At 41.7% G+C, this 26456-nt stretch overlaps 1 protein-coding gene and 1 pseudogene across 3 annotated transcripts in view; one reads left to right on the forward strand and one right to left on the reverse strand.

Moving 5' to 3' along the window:
• GRIK2 (glutamate ionotropic receptor kainate type subunit 2) overlaps positions 1-10123 on the reverse strand; it is a 644466-nt gene extending 634343 nt beyond the window's left edge. For 2 of the 3 annotated variants that reach the window (XM_059177000.1, XM_059177002.1), the window contains exons 1-2: positions 9834-10123; positions 4183-4589 (exon numbers count right to left, since the gene is read on the reverse strand). In XM_059177000.1, coding sequence (XP_059032983.1) covers positions 4183-4297 — 115 coding nt within the window. In that variant the 5' untranslated portion in view covers positions 4298-4589; positions 9834-10123. The remainder of the gene's footprint in view (positions 1-4182; positions 4590-9833) is intronic. The other variant, XM_059176999.1, reaches the window with a different exon arrangement.
• Positions 10124-15812: 5689 nt separating this feature from the next.
• On the forward strand, positions 15813-16441 carry LOC131834558 (NADH dehydrogenase [ubiquinone] 1 alpha subcomplex subunit 5-like; annotated as a pseudogene).
• Positions 16442-26456: the final 10015 nt, after the last annotated feature.

Consider the following 26456-nt stretch of genomic DNA (forward strand, 5'->3'; position numbering starts at 1 on the left):
TATCACACGCTCAGCTCCTCGGACGCGACTAGTTTGGAGAAGCTGCCCAAGAGTTTGGGAGAAAGTTTGGGTTGATGTCTTCGCTCCTGGCGTTCTAAATGCCAGTTCAGATCAGGACTGAAAAATAACCAGACCTCGAAGATTGGCAACGACCGGCAGCTTGAGGAATGACTGCTCAAAGGAGATGCCCACACCCCCAAACTACAAAAGGGATTTCTAGCCCAGTACCGAACCCCAGGCAGAGCCACTTTCTACACCCACGCTTTCCCAGAAGCAGAGGTCTGAAGGGAACAGGAAGGAAGGGCGGCTCTTGTAACAGAAGCAGTGTTCAAGTACCGAGAGCTGCAGTAGTTCAGCAGGGAGACTGTGGTATTGGGGGCAGCCCCCGAGAACGGAAGGATCCTGCCTTTGCCCTCTCCAACTACCCTCGGGACCAGGACGCAGCTGCAGAGACACAAAGGTGCCTCATTTACATGGCCCTGGGACCCGCGGAGCCTGGTAGCAGCCAGAGTGGGGGTTTCACGGGCACCTGGAAAAGCTGGCTCTGAGAACGTTTGACCTGACCTGGAATGGGGAAACTGACCCTAACTGTCCGGGATCCACTTTGTCCCCTGATATCTTCTCACTAGGTGGGCGCTGTGGAGAAGCCAAGATGTGCACAGCTAGGATCAAAGACAGAAACGGCCCAACCCACGGAGAGGCGCCAGCCCTCTGGCTTCGGAGGAGCTGACTCTTGGCTGACTATACGTCCCTACTGTCCTCGGCTGTCTTAAAGCATAGGGAAACCGCCCTAGGGTCAATGTTCCAGACAAGTTCTCTTGGAGTTGTTTGCTAAGCCATAGGAGGAACAGGCCTGGGTGTGAAGCTCAGGGGGAGCCAGCCAAAGTGGGAGGGGTGTGTGCCAGGAAAGAGGCGCTCCCAGGCATAGCTGCCTACATTTGGGGGCACTAGAGAGGAGTCATTGTACCAAAGTGTCAGACTTGCAGCGCAAGAATGCATTTGCCTGTGTGGGGTGTGTGTGTATGTGTGTGTATAAGACAGAGGAGGGAGAGCAGCGCTGGAGCCAGAGAGAGAGAAAGAGAGGAAGAGGGAGAGAGAAATGAGAGAGCAGGAGCAAGAAAGCCCCAGCGCAAGGGAGTCAACTTTGTACCCAGAAGGGGCAGGGGTGGGGGGTGGGGGGTGGAGAATGCAAGGGATGAGGCAAGGGTCAGCACCCAGGGCAGACAGCTCCTCAATCCAGACTTTGAAAGGAGGACACAGGGTCAGGGCCTTGGGTGGGGGGAGGGGGCATGGAGGGCAGAGTTTAAAGGACCAGGAGAGTGGGGGTTAGGGGTAGAAAAGACAGCATAGAGCCCTTGAGGGTGGTTTTCCACCACCTGAGGGGAAGACGGGCTGGGGAAGCTTCCTAGCAGGGCTCAGGAGTTGGTATAGCACCAAAATGGAGTTGCTGGGTGGCTGAGCTCCTAGTCAAGCCTAGCCTGTGGGGGAAGGGGAAAAGGACTAATTGCCACCTCTTCCGTGGAGACAGCTTTTCTCACCTGCACCTGGCAGGCCACTGTTTCAGGGGTAGCTGTTTCAGCAGCAAATCCAAACCCTACCCTTACAAGACAAAGACAAGGAGCTAAGTGAGGCTTTGGTTGGTCCTTTGAGTCAAAGTTGAAGTTAACCTTTCTCCAGAATGGCTTATACACTCCCAACCGACCATCCAATCCACTCAAAACAAGTTTCCCCAGAAGGAAAAAAACAAACAAACAAAACCCCCCAAAATACTCATTGCATCCAAACAGTCCCAACAGGGGAAATGGTCTACTGATTACAATGTACACTATCTTTCCCCATAACCCAGGTCAGAAATCAGAGAAAATAGATCTCCATGTGGAAGATGTTTGAAGTTAATGGAGAAAATAACAGGTTATCTAAAAACTGAGCTGTTGGTTTAGGGTATCAAGACACTGTGAGGGGCGCTTGGGTGGCTCAGTGGGTTAAAGCCTCTGCCTTCAGCTCAGGTCATGATCCCAGGGTCCTGGGATCTAGCCCCACATGGCTCTCTGCTCCGCAGGGAGCCTGCTTCCTCCTTCTCTCTCTCTCTCTGCCTGCCTCTCAGCCTACTTGTAATCTCTGCCTGTCAAATAAATAAATAAATAAAATCTTTAAAAAAAAAAAAAAGACACTGTGAGAAGGTCTTTGCCTACTCTCCTATTTCTTAAGGACATTCTTAGTAAGCATTGGTCTAGGAACATATATTTTTGTGTGTGTGTCAGCTCTTTTAGAAAGCTGCTACACACTCTGCAACAGTCGCCAAGATTTTTAATATGAAGATATGAAATGATCAGCGAATGTAACAATCTAATGATTCAGCAAATATTGTGCTGCAAGACCAGACCAGCAATAATTAAATCTTTAGATTACTGGTGGCAGTTTTTCTGTTCCAAGTCTTCTTTTTTTCCCCCCACCCAGACCGAAAGCAAACACACTAAGGTACACTCATTCCCAAACACATTTCAGAAGATTCCTCACTATTCCAAATAAGTAGGTTGTACTACTCAAAATATTGGGCAAAACTACCATACTATAACATTTACTATGCTTTAAGGAGGACAGCTGAACGCACACACATTTTCCATGATACAGGGACCTGTTTAATCTCATCCAAAGGAACAGCATTCCTGTGGATGCTTGTTGCTAAGAGCAACGTGCTTAAGTACCATCTAAAGGCATGAAGAAAGGAAAAAAATGCTACAGTAGGAATTTAGATATAACCTGTTGTCTCTCTTTGTCATTATCAGCCTTCTGGACTCCAAGTGTTAACGTGCTGAATGGGGGAGGGGAAGGTAGGGTTCCCTTTTTAATATGTGAAAAACATTCCTACTCTGGTTTCACAAAGCCTGAGAAAGATGATTTTATCATTACAGAAAAAGCACATGGGAAAAAGGAAAGAGAAAAGATGCTGTGGACATGATAGGAGATGCAGGCAATCACTTCAATTTAAATTTGACTGACTTAATGGATCTGTTTTTACTTCAAAAACACATGCTCAGGATTATATGGTTACTTGCACTCTTTGGTCTAAATCCACTTGATCTGTCAAAGGAGGCACCCACAGTGGGAGCATTTACCTGGTTGGCTTTCTCCTCTCTCCTTCTTATCTACTTAAGGGAACTTTCCCTCACTAGTTCTGCTCCTACTAAAACTCCATTGGCCATCCACAGCAGCTGAGTTTGCCCACGCTTCATTTCCTCCAAGCAAACCTTCTGACCAGCGTTTCCACGGAATCCCACGTTTAGATCTCCCTGCGCGCTCTACAGGAACCCTGATACCTTAGGAAAGTGATAGATTCCTCTAGTATATAACTGCCAGTCGACTCTTTTATCATGCCACGATGAAATAAAGATGCATACTTAGATTCCCATACACGACTCCTCTCCGCCCCAATCACCGCTGTTAATCATTCATTAGATCAGGACGCGCGCAGTCAGAAAGCTGTGAGAGGAGGACTCACAAGTTAAAAACAAGACAAAACAAAACAAAAGCCCCAAACAAAAAAAAAAGCCTCCTCTTGCTAAGTAGAGGCTTTTACCTTACAACACTATTTTTAAAAGCGCCGTGTCCCCTTAAGGGCACTAGGGGCTGGGAAAGCGGGGAAATTCACCTAAAAGGCTCTCTGTTCACAAAAGAAATCCAAAGGGTTCGCGCCTTTCACTTGCGGACCTGTCCCGGTCCCAGACCGAAGCGGACAGACGCCAACTTGCCAACTTGCCGAAGAGTTCCCAGGTACTGCCTCTCGAGCCCCGCAAACGGAGAGGCGTGGAGCCCCGGCGCGCGCTTCCCGCCCGCCAAGCCCGCCAGGCTCCCGGGGAGACAAGCGGGCGCAAGCGCCGGCTGTGCCCCCAGCGTCATCAGCAATCTCGGGCTGCGGTGTGGAGGTAACGCAGCGACCACTACCACACACTGGCACTCATTTCACCCTCCCGGGGCTTTTTTTCTTTTTTCTTTTTTCAATAAAAGAAAAAGAAAAGGAAATGAAATGACACGCGGGGCTTCTTTAAAACCCCGGGAGGCTCCGGAACTGCAAACAGGTCGGAATGCCCTGAGCCCACCCGCCTGTCAGAGGGAGCCCGCCTGTTTACATCCGGCTGCCTCGGAGCCGGATACCAGGCAGCAGAGGGAGATGAGGGATCTTACCAAATCTTAATACATGTGTGGTTCCTTGGGAATATCCAATCCACAGTATGCAGAGCAGGAGTTTAATGGTGCGCCTGAAGACTGGATTACTTAAAATCGGGGAAATAATCTTCATGGTGTTTCTGTGTCCACACGCGCGGCACCCACTTCCCCGATCTAGCGTTAGGCTCCCGGTTCGGGTAGGAATGAGGATGCGTCGAGTGGTGGCCGCAGACACGATCACGGCATGGTCACAGAGAGAGGAAGGAGTCTCCGCTTCCCAAACCCATTAGCAATCGCTGCATGTTCCTCACTCACTGCGCCAAGGAGCAACCTTCCACTGCAAGGGATGGTGGGACATCCATGTTAGTCGGGGAGCATCCGGGAGAAATCCAGCACGCACACCCACAACGTCCGGCCGCGCGAGCCTGGGGAAGCAAAGGAGGGGGAAATCAATAGGAAATCCAGCCTTGGAAACCTCCAAGGCGTCGGTAGCGAACCACAGTACCAGCACAAAAGGCGCTTTGCTCGCAAAGGTTTTGCCAGGCCCTATTCTACTGCACTGCTGCACAGCTTCTGACGTGAAGCCAAGATTAAGTGAGAAAAATTGAGATAGCTGCTTGCCTGTTAAGGCTCCCTGCCAGCAAGCTTCCCAATATCTCTTATGCAACCGATCTCATCGCCCGCCTTGAGTTTCAAGAAAGAAGTCGGATTTATTTACGCGGAAGAAACTGCTTTTATTTCCCGTAAGAGTCTTTGCTAAGAGAGTAACTGATGTATGCAAACGGACTTCTTACAATCAGCTGATGAATTTTAATAAATGACAAGCTAAACCAAAGTCACTTTGCCTAGGAGTTGTAAAAAAGGAAGTGGTCTAAGGCAGAGGAATTGACTACAAATATAACCTGTCTTTAGGTTAAAAGAAAGTCTTTATATTCTGAAATTTTGGTCCAGGAGTGAATATAGATTGGAGTACAATTGCAGAAGTTAAGATAGTCTTTAAAAACTTGAGTGGACATTCCGTGATTACTACCCAGGGGTTTAAAAAAAAAAAAAAAAAGTCTTCAAGTGGTCTTTTAGGAGGAAAAGTGTTGAATTAAAATGAAGGAATCGTACTTTTCCACACATTTTTTTTAGCTCACCTAAAATAATTGTGCCTATGTATAAAGACGATGATGTTTAATTTGGTATAACAAACTCCAAAGGTTTCAATAATTCATGCCCAAATTTCTTCTCATTTTGGTTTTTTGAGTATGTTTTTCTTTCAGAGGCATAATATGGGATCATAGTTTGGGCAACATTGAATGTCACAGTTTTGCCTAAAAATGCCTTATTATTGTCTGGTGTTCTGGTCAGAATATTTAGTCTTTAAGCAATGACTGACTTGGCTTTCATCAGGTGCAATTTATTCAAGGAAAAGAAAAGTACACAAGTATATATTCTTTTAACATGAAAATACATTTTGCTGTTGAAATAAGTAATATGCTGTCATGCAGGCATAGAGATTAAAATACCCAGTCCTAATATTTTACATTCATAAATGAAACTGAGATAGTTACTAATAAGTATATTAAACATATTAATATTTTAAGTGATCAAGTAGCACGAAAGTAGCAAAAAAGGCTAGATCTGTTTCTTAAAATTAATCTGCTTTTCATAACCAAATAACAGGGCATAGGTTAAACCTTATGAAAAAATTATAAGATTCTACCTTATTTGAGGAATATCTAATCTTTTAATAAGGAGGGATATGAGTACTATTTATTCCAGATAGCAAGAAAATAATGTAATGTTTTCATTCCATCATAGTGATTTTCTTGTTCTATTTTTTCTTAAGGTATTATAAAATGCTGATTTGAAAATAAAGCTACATTTTGCAAGAGCATTAAGTGGGCATTGACTTTTTTGAAAAAAAAAAAGATGGAGGCATAACTGCAGTGTCAAAAATAAGTATCATGAATGACTAGTTCTGCAGTGTAGCAGGCAATTCAATCAAATAATCTGACTATTTGAGCACTTTAAAAGGAACACCTTGTGCTAAAACCAAGGGTTTCTAGCGACTCCTTCAGTCCATGTTTAAAATATCTCTTGTAAGACATGTATAGTCCAATACATTCTGTATTTGTTGTTTCATTTATCCTATTCTATTTGTTCTTTCTCTTTTTGATCCTAGCAGATATAATAATGACAGCCAGAGCAAGAGTAAATATTCTTAGTTTTTTCATCTGTCAATATGATTGTTATATACTGCATGAAAATAGCATGTTCTAATGTGACTAATCAAAATATTGCAGTTTTACCGTTTAGTTAGCATTTAATAAAACCTGAGAAAACAAAATGCACCGTAAGTCCTTGTTCACATATTCTGTTAACATAATGGAATTTGATGTTACAGTTGTAACTTCTCTACTTAAAACTAGCATTCTAAACTATTTGGCTTTTGTGGGATTATTTATTGGATATCTAGTTGGAAAAGTGAAAGATAAGCTTCCAGATTCATGAAGTTCTTACTCAGTATATTAAACAGTAAAAAGTCTATCATAAATTTTTCTTACTATTAATTGGTCCCCAAAGCACCCATTTTGCACATATGCTAAATTAGGTTCATTTACATCTATCAACTAATCTGAAAGACTTCAGCATCACAGACAGCAAGTCCACCTGTCTAATTGAACTTCTGCAAGATAGGAGACGACCTTTCTTCAGGACCGCGGACAGCGCTCCAGGCATTGATTTATTCTGAAGTAGTACATTCAAAGTAGTACATTGAATGGGTAATGTGCCATTTGAAGTGACAAAGTGAATATTTCTACTACACAGAGTCTGGGAATATGAGTTATTGCATTGTTCACATTGTCAAGAGGATCATTTTCCCAGCTGTGTTGTGTGTATATTTCAGTGTGACTTACTGGGATTGCTTAGCTTACCCAGGATGTGCTAATAGTCATCCTTTTCAGGGCATACTACTACAAAAGCCATCTACATTAACTGTGAGTTCCCTCATAAGCACAAAACTACTGTTGCTCAGTATTTTTAAAAATGCCTGAAAGACCACCAAGATTTCAGAATACTGAAGAGCATGCTGCCAATGGTCAGTGGCTAAAGACATTTCTAAAATATACAATTAGTTATTGGTTGAATTCTCCACCTTCAGCTTTTCATCTATTACAAGGGTAATCAGATCAATTCTCATTCTTTTTCATTAAACTTTGCTCACTCCTAGGACAAAAACAACAACAACCCTAAAAACAAAACAAACAAACAAAAAAAACCCCGCCAAAATCTAAATCAAAACAACAAAATCCTAAGATTACCACCCCAATAATAGAACAGAAGGACTTGATAATAGAGAAGATACCTCAGAATAGGGCAATTTTGAAGTTATTGCAAGTTTCTCCCCAATTCTGATACCTTATAGCCTTAGCTATATGAAGGATTGATAGTCATTATATAGTGGTCACTGACCATATTGAACTCTTTTAAAAATTGTCCCAGTTTTGTAATTTTCTTTTTTCTCAAAGGGAAAAAATATGATTTGGTGTCAGACAATCATATATTTAGCAATAGTGAGATTTACACACCTTATTGCAAAGCTTCATTTGCTTTTTATGTATTTTAACCATATGGCAACCTTGATATCTAAGAGCCAAAGCTCTGTAGGCTCCAAGGTCAAAGCAGAGACGACAAACTGCAAATGCACACATACATGCACACACAGAGATGCTGTATCTAAAGTAAGCCTACACACACACACACACACACACACACACACAAGGCTGACATGAAGAGATATCAAACCTATGATAAATTAGCAAAGAACAAAATGCACATCATGTTTATGTAAAGCTTGTTCCAACAACAATAACAAAATGCCATTAGCTTCATCTTTCACTGTATTTTTATATTTACTGACACTAATGACCTCTTATTCTTGGGTACTATTACTTGAGAAGCAATTTTAGTTTTCTATTCTCCCAGTGAAAATGAATCTTATTCTAGTTAGCTGCCACCTGCTGGGGCATGTACAAATGTGTAATAATGCCTACAGCATAACGTTTAAAAAGACAATGCCTATACCTTTCCGTAAGAAACAGCAAATACATATCCCAGGACAACCTGAATTTCAAAGGTGTTTGAAAGGTTCTTCCACACCATATCTATATTTAAATTTTTCCACATGGAATTCTTTCTAAGGATTCCACTTGACTTGTCACCAAAGTCCTGCTGCTACATGACATTTGAGAAACCTCATCTTACAGTAATACCTGACCTATTCTTCCATGTGTGTGGCCTGTTGTGTGTAAGCTAAGCTAAAATAAACAGGCTGTTCATCCTGGCATTAGAGGTGCCAGAGAATAAAGTCAGAGCTGATATCAGTTAAAAACACACTGTTGCATACTTGCACTTCACTCTTTCTAACTATGAATGCTATGCTATGCAATCCCTTGTGATTCCGAACACATATCAGCTGTTCCACCAACATTCTGCTGCATTGATGATTAATGACACTTAGAGTTTTAATTAATTTTTAGATGCCAAAAATACGTGTATCTTAATTAAGAAATTGAATTGGAATAGCTTTATATGCCCTGGAATCATTTTTTTTCTTTTTAAAAATTTTAGTCTGTGCAATCCCCAGTGGGTTTTAAATAGAAGGAAACAAACAGGTAAGACTTCCAGGCATCACTTATTTCTCAATCACCTTCCTTCTGTGTGTTTCATTTTGCTTGTTTGTTTGTTTAGTAAGTTTCTAAGGCCACTGAAAGCTGCCTTGATGGTCACAGGAATGGTTCCAATAAAAAGTTAGGCAAATCAAAATTGAAATATTATTACCTATCTTCCAGTAACTAAACTACAAGCTAATTAAGATTCAAATGAATCGATCATCTCTTTTGAAATAAAAATAATCATCCATCCATAAGGTAATTTCTGATGACAGAATACTTACAGTATGAAGATGAAGAAATGCTAGAAGGTGGTCTGTGTGTTACCAAAAGGATAGTAGTAGTAAGTTTTCTAACGTCCCCTATTCTCTAAACTGGAAATCATGAGCTAGGGGGTCTCTGCTAGGTCGTGGTGTTTACTAAAGAACTCCCTGAAGGTAAAGATGTCAGGGGATGAGAGTCATTAAAAGTTTTTAGCGTTTCTGATCCACCCTGGAGGGTGACTCCCCCTACCCTAATGGGACACCCTCGATACCGGCGTTGGTTAAAATCAACGTCTGTACTTCAGCGCAGAACTAAAGAGCAGGGTTCATGGAAAATTGGGCGGATGGAAGGAAGGCTGGGGAGTTCTTCAGACCCGCAGGCAGATACACAGATTCTTGCCATCTGTCTCTCTTCGCCCCACGTGAGTCCCAGTAGCTGAGGCCACTTCCTGACACGTCCACTTATTAAATTATTTTATGAGGAGAACGCGAGCGCCCGCAGCCAACCGAGCCAGTTGTATCCTTGACGGGAATTGGCTGAGGCGAGCGGGACAAAGCCACTCGCAGCGAATCGGTCCAGCGGGTGCCCTGAGCGCACCGGGCTCCGCGGCGCGGCTGTTCGCCTTCTTCCTCTCCAGGCGTTCAAAGCCCCTCGCCCACCCCCGGTCCCTCCGGTGGGAACTTACACCCCGGGAGACAGCCCCGAGCGGAGCCCACCGGGGGTGGGGGGGGGGGGGGTCCTTACCTCTAGCTGCGGGTGAGGTAGGCGGGGAGGGGGAGGGGTGGTCCTCGGGGAGGAGCAGGCGGAGGAGGTCGGGCGGGAAGTCTGCGGCTCCCGGACGGAGGAGCGCAGCCGCGGGCGCCGAGCGCGAGTGACGGCGGCGGCGGAGACGGAGACCGTGGAGCAGCGGCGGCGGCGGCGGCGGAGACAGACACGCCTCCTGGCGGGGGTTCCTCGCCTCTTGCTTTAAAGGCGCCGCGCTCCTTTCCCCGCGACCGCCGCACACTCCCGGCGGCTGCGGCCACCAGGGCGCAGCGCTCGCCCCTGGACAGCAGGAGGGAAAGTGCGAGAATTCTGGGCGCCTCCAGGCTTGGACGTTAAAAATCCCCTGGCCGGGACTTCATCTCTTGCGCACACCTCCCGCCTTGCTCTGGGATGGAGGGACCGGGACTGAGATGTTCGGTCAGAGAGTGATGCAAACCCCCAAGGAATTCGCCGGGCCCTGGGTTGTGACAACACGTACAAGGAGCCCGAGCACGTTTAGTTCTGGGTGGTGGATTTTATACCTCTTCGAAACCATAGCAACGAAACTTCTCTGCCGCCAGGATTTGGGGAGCAGCTGGTAGTCTCCAAAGTGGCCCTTTTAGTCCAACTACGGTCATTTCCCTTTGAGGTTTGCGTAAAGATTTTGACCTGCGACTTACCCCCACCTGCACCTCTTGTGTACACTACTAACGCTCTCCCCCAGCGCTGCCCTTACCCCCTTAGACGCCTGGAGTCCGTGCACCTCACCTCGCCTCGCCTCCGTTGCTGAAAGCAGAGACTTCCCCCGAGTGTCAAGAGGAGAGGGTTTTGGCGAGAAGTCTCTGTGCGGGTCCCGTGCTTAATGACAAACGGCCACGCGCCACCCGCCCCGCCCAGGTCTTTGAACTATCGACCTAAGCAAATTACAGAAAGAAGTTGGGTTTGCGATCTGGTGGGCGCCGAACCTGAAGTCGCAAATTCAAACGTTGGAGAAAGGAGCCGGGAGAGCAGTCCCGGCCAGGCGGCCGCCTGTCTTAATTCCCTGGAGCATTTTTTATTGGGCCGGAGGTGGGGAGGAGCACCTAAGACCCGGAGTCTACCCGTGGCTTGGCTTCGGGGAGGAGCCGCTGGCGGCGAGCCCTACAGGCTTCCCCTGCTTCTCAGCAGAAACGATTAGCTTCTGCAAACAATCTCTGATTTCTGCTCCTCTGGGTCGGATAAGTCAACATCCATTCAATACCATTGCTATTTTATCCTCGGCCCTACAGTATTAACTAGAGCAGAGAGTTAGCAAGTTGCCGCGGGAGGAAGTTGGCGAGCAGCGATTTGAGAGAAGATTTAAGTGAGGCTGAGCTGGAGCAGGCCGCCCCTGAGCAGGGAGACAATTTGCAAAGGGGCCAGGTGAGGTCCCGCGGCTTGCGGAGTCCCCCAGTAGCCCTGATCCCCGGCGGCACTCAGATCTGTAATTTTGAAGGCCCAGAAGGAGGGAGGCTCTGCGTCTCCAGGCACTGATTGTCTTGGCTGAAGAACAAGAGTTTGTCCTTTGGTTGCATCTTTCTTTGCAACCCCCTTAAAATTAAGCCCCCACCGGAGCTTGGCTCAGCATTGCTACCGCGCACGCCCTGGGGCTAGCGCCTGATTCAGCCTAGTCCTGCAACACACCGAAACAGTCCTGCCAAACCGTACCTGGCTCTCAAGCAAAACCACCGGTCTCTAGCTTCTTGGACACCACTGAGGAATCTCTGTGCCTCCTATCTACCTACTGCGGCCGCCCAGGTTGGGGAGACTCAGGACTCACAGAGGTTAAGGAGAGATTAGCGGCAATGGAGAGTCTGTTAGTCATTTAAAGATCCAGGGGGTGGCAGGGAGGCTCCCGTAATTAAGTCAACAGCAGCCTTGTTGTACGGAGTAAATAAATAGTCAATGACTCCATTGTGCCTCGTGGAGCGGGCAGCACAGACGCGTGACTGGCTCTGGGCGCCTGGGCTCCAGCTGCTGTGACCTGCAGCCTAATGGGCCCTCGAGGCACAGCCCAGTTTGGGCCAGGCCCGGAAAAAATACCCTATTCAGTCCCATTCCCCCGCAGGAGGAATGGAGACAACTTGTCTACTGGCCAAAGACACTGTCCTTGTCATCCTACAATCCTGCCTCCCCACTTCCAGGGAGGGAGGAGCAACAAGGCTTCACAGAGTAGATTCCCGAGCAAATCCCTAGGTGAGGGCATCCCGCTCTGTTTTGCCAGGGCTGGGAGACAGTAGAACAGGGAGTGTGTCTCATTTGACTTTAAGTGTTTGGCACAGTGCTTGGCATGCAGTGGGTACTGAATGAAAGAATGAGGGGGATTACTGGATCAACCTTCCACATTCCACACTGTTGTCCCCAACCTCCTTTTGTCTGGGAAAGGAGAGGCTTCAAACAACTTCCTCTAAAGGCCATGTGTATTCTTAGAACCTAGCCATAAATTTCTTTTCCAGAGCAACCAGGACACATTTACAAAGAAAGAAATAGCAGGCACTAGCAAGGGCTTGGAGGGCAGGGGGAAAGAGCTAAGAGAATGAAACCAATCAAAATTATGCATGTTGTGGCAAATTCATTTCCTCAATAACAAAATGTTATCTGAATTCTAATGAGAAAAGTAGAATGACGAGGGAGCATTAGACTACACACACCCATTTAACCCTTCAAAATAAAATTCTTCAACACGATAAAGAATATTTTCCAGAATTTATTCCAGCATTTATGAGGTTATACTTTAAGGAATCAGATGCCACATCTCTTTAGGGGCAACAGGATTTTTTCTTCTCCATTCCCAGTCAACCATCCATAAGAATTCATCTTCTGTCTCTGAGGAGGTCACTGAGTCCCTCAGCTGGAGTCGTAGGCAGAAACCACCTCTCTATCTTCCCTTTCTTACTTACCTCAAAGTACTCTTAGAACTTCAGCAGATCTACAATTCTGCCTTCTGATGGCCCAGCAAGGACCCGTCTGAATTCCCAAGCTGTATACAGGTTTTGTTTGTTTGTTTGTTTGTTTTTGTCAGTTTTGTTAATACTGAATTACAGTCAAAAGGCATAACTTTGGATCATTTAGTCCCAACCCTTCATCTTAAAAGTCACATAATACAAAGCAAGAGAAGAGGAGTGACTTGCTCAGGATGTGGTAGAATGAAAACTGCCTTCTACCTGTGTAGAACAGCATCAGGCTGCCTCCTGCCATCCTCTTTCAAAACTTAGAATCATATGAAGTTAAGACGAAAAGAGACTTCAAGGACTTCTACTCTATTTCAGGGTCACATAACTTTCTCTCATCTAGAAAAAAAAATGTACACGTTTACATGGCCATGAAATTTTTCATACAGCAATAGAAGATGCTCATATCCCCTAAAGCTCATTGTGGGAACATCCACTCCCTGGATCCTAGGCTAAAAACCTCCAATCTAGCCCCAACATCATTTTACAGCTGATGAAATGTAAGCAACCACGACGACGACAAGAACTTTAGGGTCCGAGTGCATTAGGGACAATTCCTAGATGCTAGGTGTCCTGATTCCCACCTGTTCCCACTCCCTCAGGTCTTCTTAGCTGTAATTGGACATAAATTACACTGAGGTATGAATAACTCATAATGACTTAATGGATTTTTCTCTCAGAATAATTAATATCTGACCTTGAAGAATGAGATCTATTATTCATTTCTGAAACCTCTCAATATATTTACTGAGTTCATACTATCTGTCAGGCAGTGCTCTACTGCTAGCAAAATGGCAATAAACAAATTAAACAGAACCCCTGCCCTCACTGAAGGCAGTTTAGTGCCAGGAAGATAGATAATAAACAAATAGACGAGCAAATATATAAGACATCAGATGGCAAGGAGTGTTACAGAAAAAACAAAAGCAAAGTGAGCAGAATAGGGCATGTTGGGAACAGAGGCATGGGGGAAGGTGTTATTTTCATAGGGTGGTTAGGGAAAGTCTCCCTGAGTAGGTGATACTGGAGTAGAACTCTGAAGGAAGTAAGGGAAAGATCTATGTCCACAGTTGGAAGACGAGGAAACAGTGTTAAGGTCCTATGGTTCAAACAAGTGTAAAGCCCCCAAGGAAAATCAGTGAGGACAATTCCCAGAGATGAGACAGGAGATTGATAGAAAATCCAGTCCGAGAAGTGCAGAGGGTTGGGTCCTAGAGGATTCTGGATTTTCCTCTAAAAACAATACCGAAGCCTTGGGAGGGTTTGACCAGAAGAGAAGTATGATCTGACATAAATCTAAAAGGATATCTCTGGCTGTGCTATTAAGATCGCCTAGACTTAATAAAGGGCAGCATGCAAGCAAGACAACCATCTAAGGAGGCTACTATAATAATCTGGAGAAGACCCAACTGTGGACAGCACCAGCTCAGTAGTGGTCAAATTATAGATTATTCTTAAGTAAAGCTGAGAGAACCAAGATTTCCCACAAAAGCCTAATGAACAAAGTAATCCTCCAAATGAGTGATTGTTTAGCTCTGCTAAATGCTGCTGAGAGGTGAAATGAGTGAGTACTAAGAATTAACCACGAGATTTGATGATGTGGAAGCCACTAATGAGCTTGATGAGAGCATGCTAGCATAGTGGTAGAGATTAAAGTGTGCCTGAAAGAAGTTCAAGAGAGAACAAGAGGAGAGGAATTGAAGATGGAGAATAAAACCATTTTTCCTCCAAGGAATTTTGTTCTAAAGTAGAGAGGAGAAACAGGGCAGTATCTAAAGAACAAGGTGGAGTCAAGAGATTTTATTTTTAAACAGAAGATAATGCAGAATATTAGTATTCTGATGGGAGTAAATCAACTGATGGAGAAGAGAAGATGGATGTCCTTAACTAATCAAGAGAGGATGGGATTGAGTAGACAAGCAGAGGGGTTAGCCTTGAATTAGAAGGGTCCATTAATTCATAACTGATGATGATTGATAATAAAGAAAGTGGTGTGTAAGTGTGGTGTTGAGGACCTACTCTTCCAATGTGAGCTCTAAAGCCCCATGCCAGGCTGCCTTACTCCATAGACACCATCCTTACTAATCTCTGCCTCCTGCCATCTTAACTCTCATAAAGGTATCTGCTTGCTTGGTCCTAACATATTGATTTTTTCAGGAAGGGAACAGAAAGGAAAGAGAAAACAGGAAGTGGAAGATGATGTGAGGTCCTCTTCTTATTCTTTGCATTTTCTTTATGAAATTATCATAAAAAAAAAACACACAAGCCGAGGGTCTTGTAAAGGAGAGAACATATTAGATGTTTAGGGAGAATAGAAAAAGTGTGAAAATTTTTATTTAGGAGAATAGAAGAGTAAAAATATAATGAAATGCAGTTGGATACTTGACCAACACTCAGAGCCCCTTAAAATTAATGATCAAGAATCTAACCAGTGAGCATGATCGTGTACTTTCCTTTTAAAGTTTTATTTTTATTTAACCTCTACACCCAGCATGGGGCTTGAACTCAAGACCCTGAGATCAAGAGTCACATGCTATTCTGACTGAGACAGCCAAGCTCCTCCTGGTACTTTTCTTTAGGCGTGTTTAAGGTACAAGTGAAGGCTTGGAGTAGGTGAAGAGTTGCAGTTAAAGAGTTGAGATTTTTCCAGACAAGTCTGATGAAGAGATAGGCAGACAATGGAGTTAAACATCTACGTAAGGTAGTTCTTGTGTTGATAAACCCTGGAGACCAAGGGTAAAGTAAGGATACAAAGAAGCAAGATGGGATCAAGAAAGCAGATAGAATTAGTGGGGTCACTCTTTGATAGATGTTTTGCTATTACTGGGGTAGTGAAGAGAGAGAATGAGTTGAAAAGATAGGAGGTAATGGTTTAAAAGTTGTTAGTGATATTTGAATTTAAAATTATAGAGAGGATATAGCTTTGGATAATGATAAATTCTTCTAAAGATAGCAATTAGCCACATGTGACTATTCAAATTTAAATATTGATTCATTAAAATTAGCTATCATGGTGAATTTGTTGAAAAAGACCACTAGCCCTGTGGGACTGGCTATATGTGTGAGTACACACAAAAGGTTAAGAATATTGTATACAAAGATTCTTCTTTTTTAAAAAAAGTAAGATTTACTTACTTATTTTAGAGAGAAAGAAAGTGTGTGTGTGTGTGTGTGTGTGTGTGTGTGTGTGTGTGAGCACCTGGGGAAGAGCAGACAGAGAGGGAAACAGAGAATCCTGAAGCAGGGCTGAGCAGGAAGCCTGGTGCAGGGCTGATCCCAGGACCCTAAGATTATGACCTCAGATGAAATCAGGACTTCACTACTTAACTGACTGAACCACCCAGGCGCCCCCATACACAAAGATTCTTGATAATCTTGAGCAAATTCTTAAAAATTCAGCATATAGAAAGTATACAGAACAGATTACAAATGAAAAGCTAATTATGGTTAAAGCAGAACAAGATGCTAAGAAATTAGAAGACTAACTTCAGGGTGGTCACTAGAATAGGTGATTCTTCAGGCTAAATATAACTAGGTCTGGCAATAAAAAATGATACAGAATAAACCATGGAACACTTAGCAGAAGACCCTCCTGCCAACCAATGGAAAGGGCCAATACAATCTTTATTAAATGAATAGTGTATTGATGGGAAACTGATGTAATTAAATGTTCTGTTACATTAAAAAAAAATACAGTTCCTCAGTCACATCAGCCACTTTTTTAATGGTCGATAGTCACATGTGTCTGATGGCTACCATATTGGGCGGCCAGCAGACACATCAGATACAGAATCTTTCCACCATTACAGGAAGTTCTGGTAGGATAGTTATGGAGGAAGTCTGGGAGTGGGTGACGGAGATAGGTAGAGGAGTAATGTTCTAGGGAGAGAGGCCAGGGTATTAGAAGTATCATTGATTTAGATATTGAAATTATCAATAATGATCACAGGAATAGTTCTGGTGAGAGTGACAATCAGATGTCTTCACGGAATGGACTGAGAGTGACATAGGTACAGAAAGGAAGGTTAACAAGTGGTAAAGTCTGTTGGCATAAACTTTAAAGTTCAAGAGTTTTAAGAAGGAAGGGTGAACAGTGATATCTGGAAGCAGCAAGAACACCTACTCTATCTCCAGGCCCAGTGGCAGCAGAGGGGAGGAAGAAAAACAGCCATCACATGAGAGATCTGCAATTCTCTGAAGGAGAAATTCACAGAAGAAGCTGGTAATAGACTAAAAATTCACAGGGTACAGGGTTTTGATTTGGAGATCTACATAGCAATTTGGAGATGAGAAGTGATCTGGGATGATCTCCAAGCCCCAAGCTTCCTTGTAAGGGCTGATATAAATAGAGATGAAGGTCAAGTTGGGTGAAGCCTAATGGTCTCCAAGGCATATTGTTGTGCTGAGATTGCATTTGTGTGGGGTAGATGTGTGGGCTTGTTCTGGGATCCTCTTTTTACTTCTGCCTGTGAAGGTATGGGTCAGGGCAGATAATTGTTGCCAGACCTCAGAACTCGTGAGGCTTTTGCCTGCTATTATTCCTAAAGAAGATATCCATCCACTCTCTGGGGAGGAAGAGGAGGCAGGGAGAGATACGAGCACCTCCTCCAGTGTAATTTCTCCCCCTCACCGTGAATGTAGAACATAGAGTTGCTCTTCTTGAGCTTGGAAAACACCATTTCCAGACTCAACAATTCTATGAGACCTCCAGGCCACCTGAAATGACTAAATCATTAGCTTTATATAGTCAGTCCATTGCTTCATACCTGTTTCCACTCAGTATATTTTTTGCATATTTACTGCATCCCAACTTTATCAGTGTCAGAAAAATTTGGTCACTTAGTAACTTTATTTTTGCCTAGATTCCTGTGATCACACGAAGACTAGAATACTCTTCAAGCACTCTACTTTGATGACTTATAAGTCTTTAAATTTTCCTGTGATTCTCACTCACTCTTTCTACCAGTATAAATTTTAGACTCCTGAGGTTACTTTGTACTGTCTTCCCTCAACCACCTTATTACTACTGTCTCTTCTCTCACTAATACGTATACCTCCAAGTCCTTCTCAAGCCCTAGCTAACTAATTAATTCTTTTGTAAGTATTTATTGGTTATATACTGTATTTCAGGGAAATGAGGACAAAACAGTGAGAAAAAAATGTAGATAATAAACTTTGTAAGGTATTTCTAAAGACAAATGGTTACTTCTATTAGCAAGACTAGGACATTCTTGCTTCTCCCTTTGTAGGAAGCACTGATATAAAGGCAGAAATGGGTACCTGAGTGTCTCAATCAGTTAATGTCAGACTCTTGATTTCAGCTCCAGTTATGATCTCAAGGTCATGGGACTGATTCCCGCCCCCCAACCCAAATTGAGCTCCACGCTCAACAAAGAGTCTGCTTGTCCCTCTCCCTCTGCTCCCCTCCCCGTGTCAACTCAAATAAATAAATAAATAAATAAATAAATAAACTCTTTTAAAAATAATAAAGGCAGGAATGTATCAGCAGTATATACCTAAGTGGCAACTTTTAGAGAGGCATTACCAGAAAATATTTCTTACTGGACTTCCCATCCCACCCTTAACAAAGAAGGAGATTAAGCCATACAAAGACAGTGAAGACCATTGGAAGTATGAAAAAAAAATGGAGAAAGATGTCCATTCTGGGGGTGGATAAGAAGTCATACAGAGACAGAAGCACCTGTTTCCCCAAAGCAAAGGAACTAATTTGCCAGATTGAGAGGGAATTGTCAAATATAAATCCTTAGGATCATACTCCAGCTACCCTGATTGATCGCTATTCTTTCTTGGAGGCTTAATGCCAGGTTTCAGGGGAAGAAAATTCTTTACATAAGTCCTACTCTATATTAGGAGCATTTTCACATAAAATATCACATTTAATTCTTTGAACAGTCTTATCAAAAGCATAATTCCTATTTTAAGGATGATAAAACTAATACAGAGAGAGGTCATGTAACTTGCCTAGGGGCATACAGATAGCAAATGCAAAACTAGGATTCAAACCTTTGTAGTTTATTGTTCTTGCAAGCACATCAGAGAAAGCAGGTAGAATACAGTGGTATCTGCCCCAGCTCTCTGCCTCCTTCCCCAAAGGGTGTCAGATGTTGCTTACAAACTGGTAGGGATAAAGCCCTACAGGTTAGGTTGAGGATGCCCAGAACTGGAGAATATGGAGCAAGTAGGACTGAGCAGATTTGCTCCCCAAGAAAACCCCTGAGAAGAGGCTTTGTCTGGACCCCAAAAATCAGAAACAGCTGCCTCTCAGAGGGGATGCCAGCTTAAAAGCAAGCAGAAGGTTCTTCCTCTTAGACTTTATCAGAGTCCAAGGAAAACCCCAGAACCTGATCTGATCACTTGAGTGTTCTCAAAGAACCCAAAGGATATTCGTTGCCAAAAGCTCATTTCTTGCAATTAGTCAGAACTAAAGACAAAAACTTTTTGTAATGACCCTTGATCCATAATGGTAATATCTTCCTAGTTATTCCTTCCCTGGGAGAATCTATACCTGCTAGCTATATTCTTACTTTCTGACTATATAACTATTTGGTGCATTCCAAAGTGGGAACTGGAGATTATTTCAAAGAACACTGTCTTCATGGGTTGTTTCAATCCGTGGTAGGGTGGAGTTCACTTATCTATGTCACAGGATTCAAGCAAACTTGCAAACTGGTTCAGAATGTCAAATAGGGCTTTATAGTTATTTTTTTATTCAGTACTGAAACATTCTGATTGATTCACTTCATCATAAAAGAAGTTTCTGGATACAAAATTAAGGCTGTTTTCTTAATGGGCCCTGCCTGGAGAAGTCATCTGTACTAGAGAAAGCTGCTAGGTAGGAACTTTAGAAACTGACCAGGGTGCCAATAGATTTTCCTCCTTTACTTTAAAGTGGGGATTCTAATTAGCAAAGTTTTCAAATTTCTTATTACAGGTGAGCCCAGCTTCAAGGGCTGACATTCATTAAGGATATGGACACTGCTGACAACCTACCTTTCATATTCCTTCCCACGGAAGGATCACATGGGCCACTGGAGCTGGGCTGTCCTGGCCTTGTTTGGATGTGCACGGTTGGAAAGCACACAACAGAGGTAAGAGAATTCAGTTATGATTTTTAATTCTGTAAATTAATGGATGAGGCAGTAAGTTTAAAATGAAGAGGAAAGGAAACTATATGTTAACTTTCCTAAAGTTAACATATACAGAATATAGGCCCATATTCTGTACACTAAAGGAAAGTGTGAAAAGCAGAAAATAAACTTTTATTTTGCAACCTATTGTCCTGACAAACTTTTAATATATAACTGTTTTAATCTGCTGATAGATCAGTGTCCCTTTGTAAACATATGTTAAATTTGAGTGCAAAGAGATGAACAGTAGCAATGCATCACTTAATCGCATCAAAATTTTATGTAATTGATCATGTAAAAATCAGAAGCCGATTTAGCCTTTTCTGTGGACTGTAGGGACTAAGGGTCTGTTGACCACATTTCCACTTCGCAAACAGAGCTACCCAACCAAGACCTGTTTACAAACTGCAAATGTGGTCAAACACACTGTCTTTGATATTTTATTTGCTCTTCTAGACTGACAAATTGATAACTTTGGAGTTATTGCTACAAAACTAGATACATACATAATTAGGAAAATAGAAGGAAAGGATCCATGATATGGAAATGAAAGATATCTCATATTTAGAAATTGTTGTTTTGGTGAGTAAAACAGAAGGAATGTAATAATTTCCACATTTTCCAATATTTACTCACTTTAAAGCAAGACATAGGTTTCATATTTACATGTACTTCATTATACTTATAATGTTACAATAAGGGAATTAGGAATTAAGATCCAATTGTCAGAAGCCAGAATTATGGAAATTGGTCTCCATTACAATAGGGTGAATACAGGATTTGCAGATCTTGTTTCACTTATTTCTCCTCATTCTATACTTATAATAACCATTATGCAGAGTCAAGGGATATATTCTCCTCACTTTATAAATGAAGAACAAAAGGTTCGGAACAATTTTTATGGCACAGCAATAATAACACCACACTAAGAGTTCCACCAACTGAATTTCTATTTAAATATAATGCCTTTGGTAATTCAGTTAACACCTATATGCTTCAGTTTTCTCCTTTGTAAAATCAGGAGCAGGAATTCATTTTGAAATCGATGAGGTCCTTGCAATTAAAACAAACAAACAAAAAAGAACCGGATCTCATTAAAGTCAGGCTTCCAGACTGACTCTTATCCAGATAATAAAACATCTCTGAAATCAAAAGCTAAGCTGCAGAAGATGTATAGTTCTCAGCTTTTCCCCCCTTCATTTAAGGTCATCAGAAATACACAAAACTTACAATCTAATTTAAAAATATATCTTCCTACCAAAGAAAGACACATTTTGTTCACTTGTCAAAAACCATGATCAATACTAATCTGGTAAGTTTTTGCCTAAAGTTAACATATACAGGAAATGACAACATAAACATTTTTATAAACATCACCCTGATTAAACTCACTCATTTTTTTTTTTTAAAGATTTAATTTATTTATTTGACAGGGAACGATCACAAACAGGCAGAGAGAGAGAGAAGGAAGCAGGCTCCCGGCTGAGCAGAGAGCCCAATGCGGGGCTCGATCCCAGGACCCTGCAATCATGACCCGAGCCAAAAGCAGCGGCTTAACCCACTGAGCCACCCAGGCGCCCCAAACTCACTCATTATTTTGACCCAAGCAGCTAAACATATCTAAAGAACGTTTACAGCTGAAGGTGCTGGGTTGAAATTCATGTCCACTTAAAATTCGTGTCCACCTAGAATCTGAGTGTGACCTTATTTGGAAAGAAAACATTTGTAGGTATAATCAAATTAAGATGAGGTCACACTGGGGGCACCTGGGTGACTCAGGGGGTTAAAACCTCTGCCTTCGGCTCAGGTCATGATCCGAGGGATCATGGGATCCAGACCCGCATCGGGCTCTCTGCTCAGCAGGGAACCTGCTTCCTCCTCTCTCTCTGCCTGCCTCTCTGCCTACTTGTGATCTCTGTCAAATAAATAAATAAAATCTTAAAAAAAAAAAAAAAAAAGATGAGGTCACACTGGATTAGGGTGGGCCCTAAATCCAATATGGCTGGTAACTTAGAAGAAAGGAGAAATTTGAGCACAGATACACACACAGGAGGAGGTAGGCCATGAGAAAATGGAGGCAGAGATTGGAGCGATACATCTACATACCAAGGAATATCAAGGATTGCCAGCAGCCATCAGTAGCTAAGGGTGAGGCATGGAATAATTTTCTCCCTCAGAAATCCCAGAACGAACCAACACTGCCAAAACCTCCATTTTGGATTTCTGACTTCCAGGACTGCAAGAGAATAAATTGCTGTTGTTTTAAGTCACTCATGTTGTGGTACTTTGTCATGGCAGACCCAGAAAACTTATACATGGACAGTCTGACCAAGCAATATTACTAACTACTCATTTCAATTGAGCTCTCAACAGAGACCTGTAATTTTGCTCTTCAACTGTTCTATAAAATTATTTCACATCTCTTGCTTTCTCCCTCCAAACTCTCATCTCAGCTTATAACATGTTTCGTTTCTACTCAAGACAAAAGCCATGATCGGACAGGAATTCTCTCCTCACCTACCAGCAAGTATACTCTGCTGTTGTCACCAGTTTCCATATCATGGCATATACTTGACCTTCCAAAAAATGGCATGATCCCACTTTATCTTTTGAAGGTCATCCTGTGATTGTGTCCTGGATTCTGGCCATTCACACATTTCCATCCTATCATTATTCCATCCCATGTCTCTTTCAGCTACATTCCTGTTTCTTTCCTTATCTTCGAAGCAGAAGTTTTGAGTCATCTGAGCCTGTTTCTATTTCCCTACATCACCTTCTTCACATACTCCATTTGATCATCTCTCCCCTGAATTCCATTAGAATTGCTCCTAACAAGATCACCAGCCAGTTCCATGTTGCTCCGTCCCATGTTCTTGTTTTTCTCTTTATCTTCCTGAATTTTCGAGAGCATTTCACACTTGTAGACCAGTATCACTTTCTTCAAATGGTTTTATTATGACTTAAAATGCTTTTATTAATGTCTTTGCTGGTATAGTTATTTTAATATTGGTTGTACCATGTTTTTCTGCTTTTCTTTCTCAGTCTCCTTTATGGGATCTCTCTTGTGCTGCTGACTTCTAAATGTTTGAGTGATCCAGTTTTAGATCTTCTCTTATGTTTTCAAGTGAATTAATCCAGTGCCATGGCTTTAAAACACCATCTATAGGCTAAAGACCTAAAAGATTTTATCTTCAATTCTTACTTCTCTCATAAGCTCTAGACTTATACTCAATTCCATTTGAATGTCTAATAGGACCATGTCCCAAACAGAACTCCAGATCCACCTGAAATCTTTTACTTTTAGTCTAACCCTATTTTAAACAGCAGAAACATCTACTCCATTGTTTGAGTCAAAAGCATGAGTCACTCATGAATCTCCTCTTTCTCTTACTAAGCACCACCCCCATTGCAAATTCATCACCAAGTCCTATTAGTTCTCCCTTCAAAATCTTTCAAAAATCCATCTACCTTTTCATGTTTATTTCCATGACCTTGACCCAAGCCACCATCATGTCTCATCTAGCCCACTGCCATAACAAGTTAAATTATATCCTTACTTTCTGCTCTTGTTCCCTAAAATCCATTCCCCACATAGCACCAGTTGTTGTACATGACATCTCCATGCTTGAAACTCTCTGATACCTGCTCCATTCAATTAAGTTTATAATACTCAACTACTTACCATGGTCATACAAAACCTACTCATCTCTCTAACTTAATTTCCTATCAAGTTCACCCTCTGTCATAATGGCCCCAGCCACACTCTTTGTTTTCCCCTTTTCTCTGAACAAAGACCGCATGGTCTTTATGCTCATTTGCTCGCTTTGCCACACTTCCTGTTCCTTCTGCCTAGAGTTCTCTTGCCGTAGATCTTCATGTGGTTGAATTTTTCTCATCTTTCAGGTCTTAGTTTAGTAGTTACCATCTCCAAGATGGCTTCCCTAACCATTCAACCCCACCTGCTATAGTCCATTCTGTTTCCTTTTCTTCTAGTATGTATCACTATCTGCTTCTCTGTAATATAAGCCCCATAAAAATAATGATCATGGTTTCTTTATTTATCACTCTCTCCCCAGGACCTGACATAGATTAAGTAGACAAAAAATATTTATTGATGATATCTTATTATCTCACAAGTACTATGCCAAATACAGCTGACTTAGATACAGAGATGTTATAATTTCTTACATGTGAGACACCACATTATATTTATCTCATATTTTTTGTATCATATGTGATTTAAATTAAGAATTATGTCCATTCATAATTACTAGTTAAAATATTATAATAATTATTTTCTAAACTTACAAACTTCAGACCTTTTTTTTCTCTCAAAAAAAAAAAATAGAATTTCACAATTAAATACAAGGAATAAAGTGATCATGGCAGATGACGAATTTACAGAGTAACCCTCTGTTGTTTTTCTGGTCATTGGACAGCAGTTCCAGAACACAGCAATTCCATCTATGCTCAAAAGGACTGGGGCTTTTAGGGCATATCCTAGCAGTGCCTTGGCCTTTTACTATCACCAAGACAAAATTATTGGGAATGTTCCTTATATTCTAAGTATTTCTTCTTTTCCCAAAATTACTTGTTTGTGATTGTTTAAGGCTCTGTCAGGTGATCTATACTCAACTTTCTCCTGTACTATCTGATGAATGCATAGGAAAGAGAAAACTATGTGTTGTTTTTTCTGGGTCCTTAGACCACATTGAGAATTGAAGAAGGAACACATTTTCATTGAAAATTGTTATATGCAGACAGTCTTTTGGGTGTTTTACATATTTTATTTCATTAAATTCTGTTAAAACAATCCTTCAAGGAAGGTGTGGAGATTAATTAACCCTGAGTGGTCTTCAGATGTTAGGTCTACTCAGTGAGTGTTGAGCCTAGTTCTGCTTAGTTCCTAAGTTCATGCTCTTTCCATCCACTCTCTGAGAATGACATTCATAACAAACAAATAGCATTTTTAAAGTGATATGTATTAGGTCAGATAGGCAGAATGTATTCTTTGATAATATGCTTGGTTTCACATCAGTACCGTCAAGGAAATTTTAAAATAGTATTCCCTATTTTTTATAAGGGTGGTTTTATTCCAGAAGGACAACTCTGAAACATTTTGAAACTAAACTAATTTTCTGGGCCTTATCTCAGCATATTGTTGAAATATCTCATTTATATGTCAGTTTTCTTATACTGTTTCATACAGACAACAACAACAATTTAAAAAAAAAAATTGTTTTTTTTTCCTGGTTGAAATACCTTTTAAACAGAAAAGAATCCTAACTTCCAACTCCATTGACCCTATATAAACTCTTCAAGTTCAAAACTGATTTTAAGTCTGGCAGTTTCTATTGCCTACAATATAAAGGTGAAGGAAATCTAAGATTAGAACTTCAAATGTGGGAAAGAAAGATGTAATTGGTAGAAAACAGGAAAAGATGTGTGCCCCAGCTCACTTCAACTGCAAAATGAGGACTACCCCACCTTGGGTAAAAATGTTTTTGAAGATTGGAAAATAATGATGAAAAAACATTCTCAGACTATGGTAAAATCTTCTTATGTAGTAATTATATTAATTAATTTATATACATCTTATATACTCCTTAATGCAGGTTTGGAACACATGGTCTGAATATAGAACAAAATAATTGAAATCAGAAACTTTTAAGAATATTTTACTCATATTTACAGTTGAATGCATGTTTTCTAATTAAAAAACATGCATACACATGAAAATATAACATGGATTCTTATTTACAATTACAGAACTTCTGCCTTTACTTTTTAACCTCCTCTATCTCCCTGAGGACTACACAGACATACAGTGATTTTTGTCTTTGTCAAAGAAAGTGCTACATTTTCTAAAGCTGCCCATTGAGTGTTTCTGAGCCATAGCCAAGAGCTATTTCAAAATGAGGACAGATTTCTTTTCTCTCTGGGGACAGACAGCATGATGCTTCTTCAGCCCTGCATTCTAAACCTTTTTCCCTCAGATCTTGTCCAATCCCAGGCACAAAAAGACACTTCTTCCACTATTAAAATGCTGACAGCAATCAAGGTGGGAGTAAGCCCATTTTTTATTCATTTCATGTTAAATTAAATCATCTGTAATTCTGTAACCAAGAATTTAGCCATTCACTTTAAGAGAAACAAAAGAGATTTCAACCACTCCATTGGAAAAGAAACAACTACCAAATTGTTCTCACATATGGGGTCAAGAACAGGTCATTGTGAATGAAGTTAAGCATAATTATGACATACATTCATAATTCATGGTATTGTTTCCATTCTTTTCAAAGACCATGCAAAGAGGGTGCTTTCGATACCAGTGGTAACAGCCATCTTCTCTGTCTGACCCATTGTTGTGTTTTCTCAAGCCTGGCTTCCTCTCCTCCAACTTATTTGCATCTACTATTGTAAAACAACCATGCATTTTGTTAATGTTGCATTGTTTTTCCAATATAGTGGCTTTTTCATATTTTCACAGGGCTTGAACAACCTGC

The sequence above is a fragment of the Mustela lutreola genome, chromosome 6 (assembly GCF_030435805.1).
Source record: "Mustela lutreola isolate mMusLut2 chromosome 6, mMusLut2.pri, whole genome shotgun sequence".
Taxonomy (NCBI): domain Eukaryota; kingdom Metazoa; phylum Chordata; class Mammalia; order Carnivora; family Mustelidae; genus Mustela; species Mustela lutreola.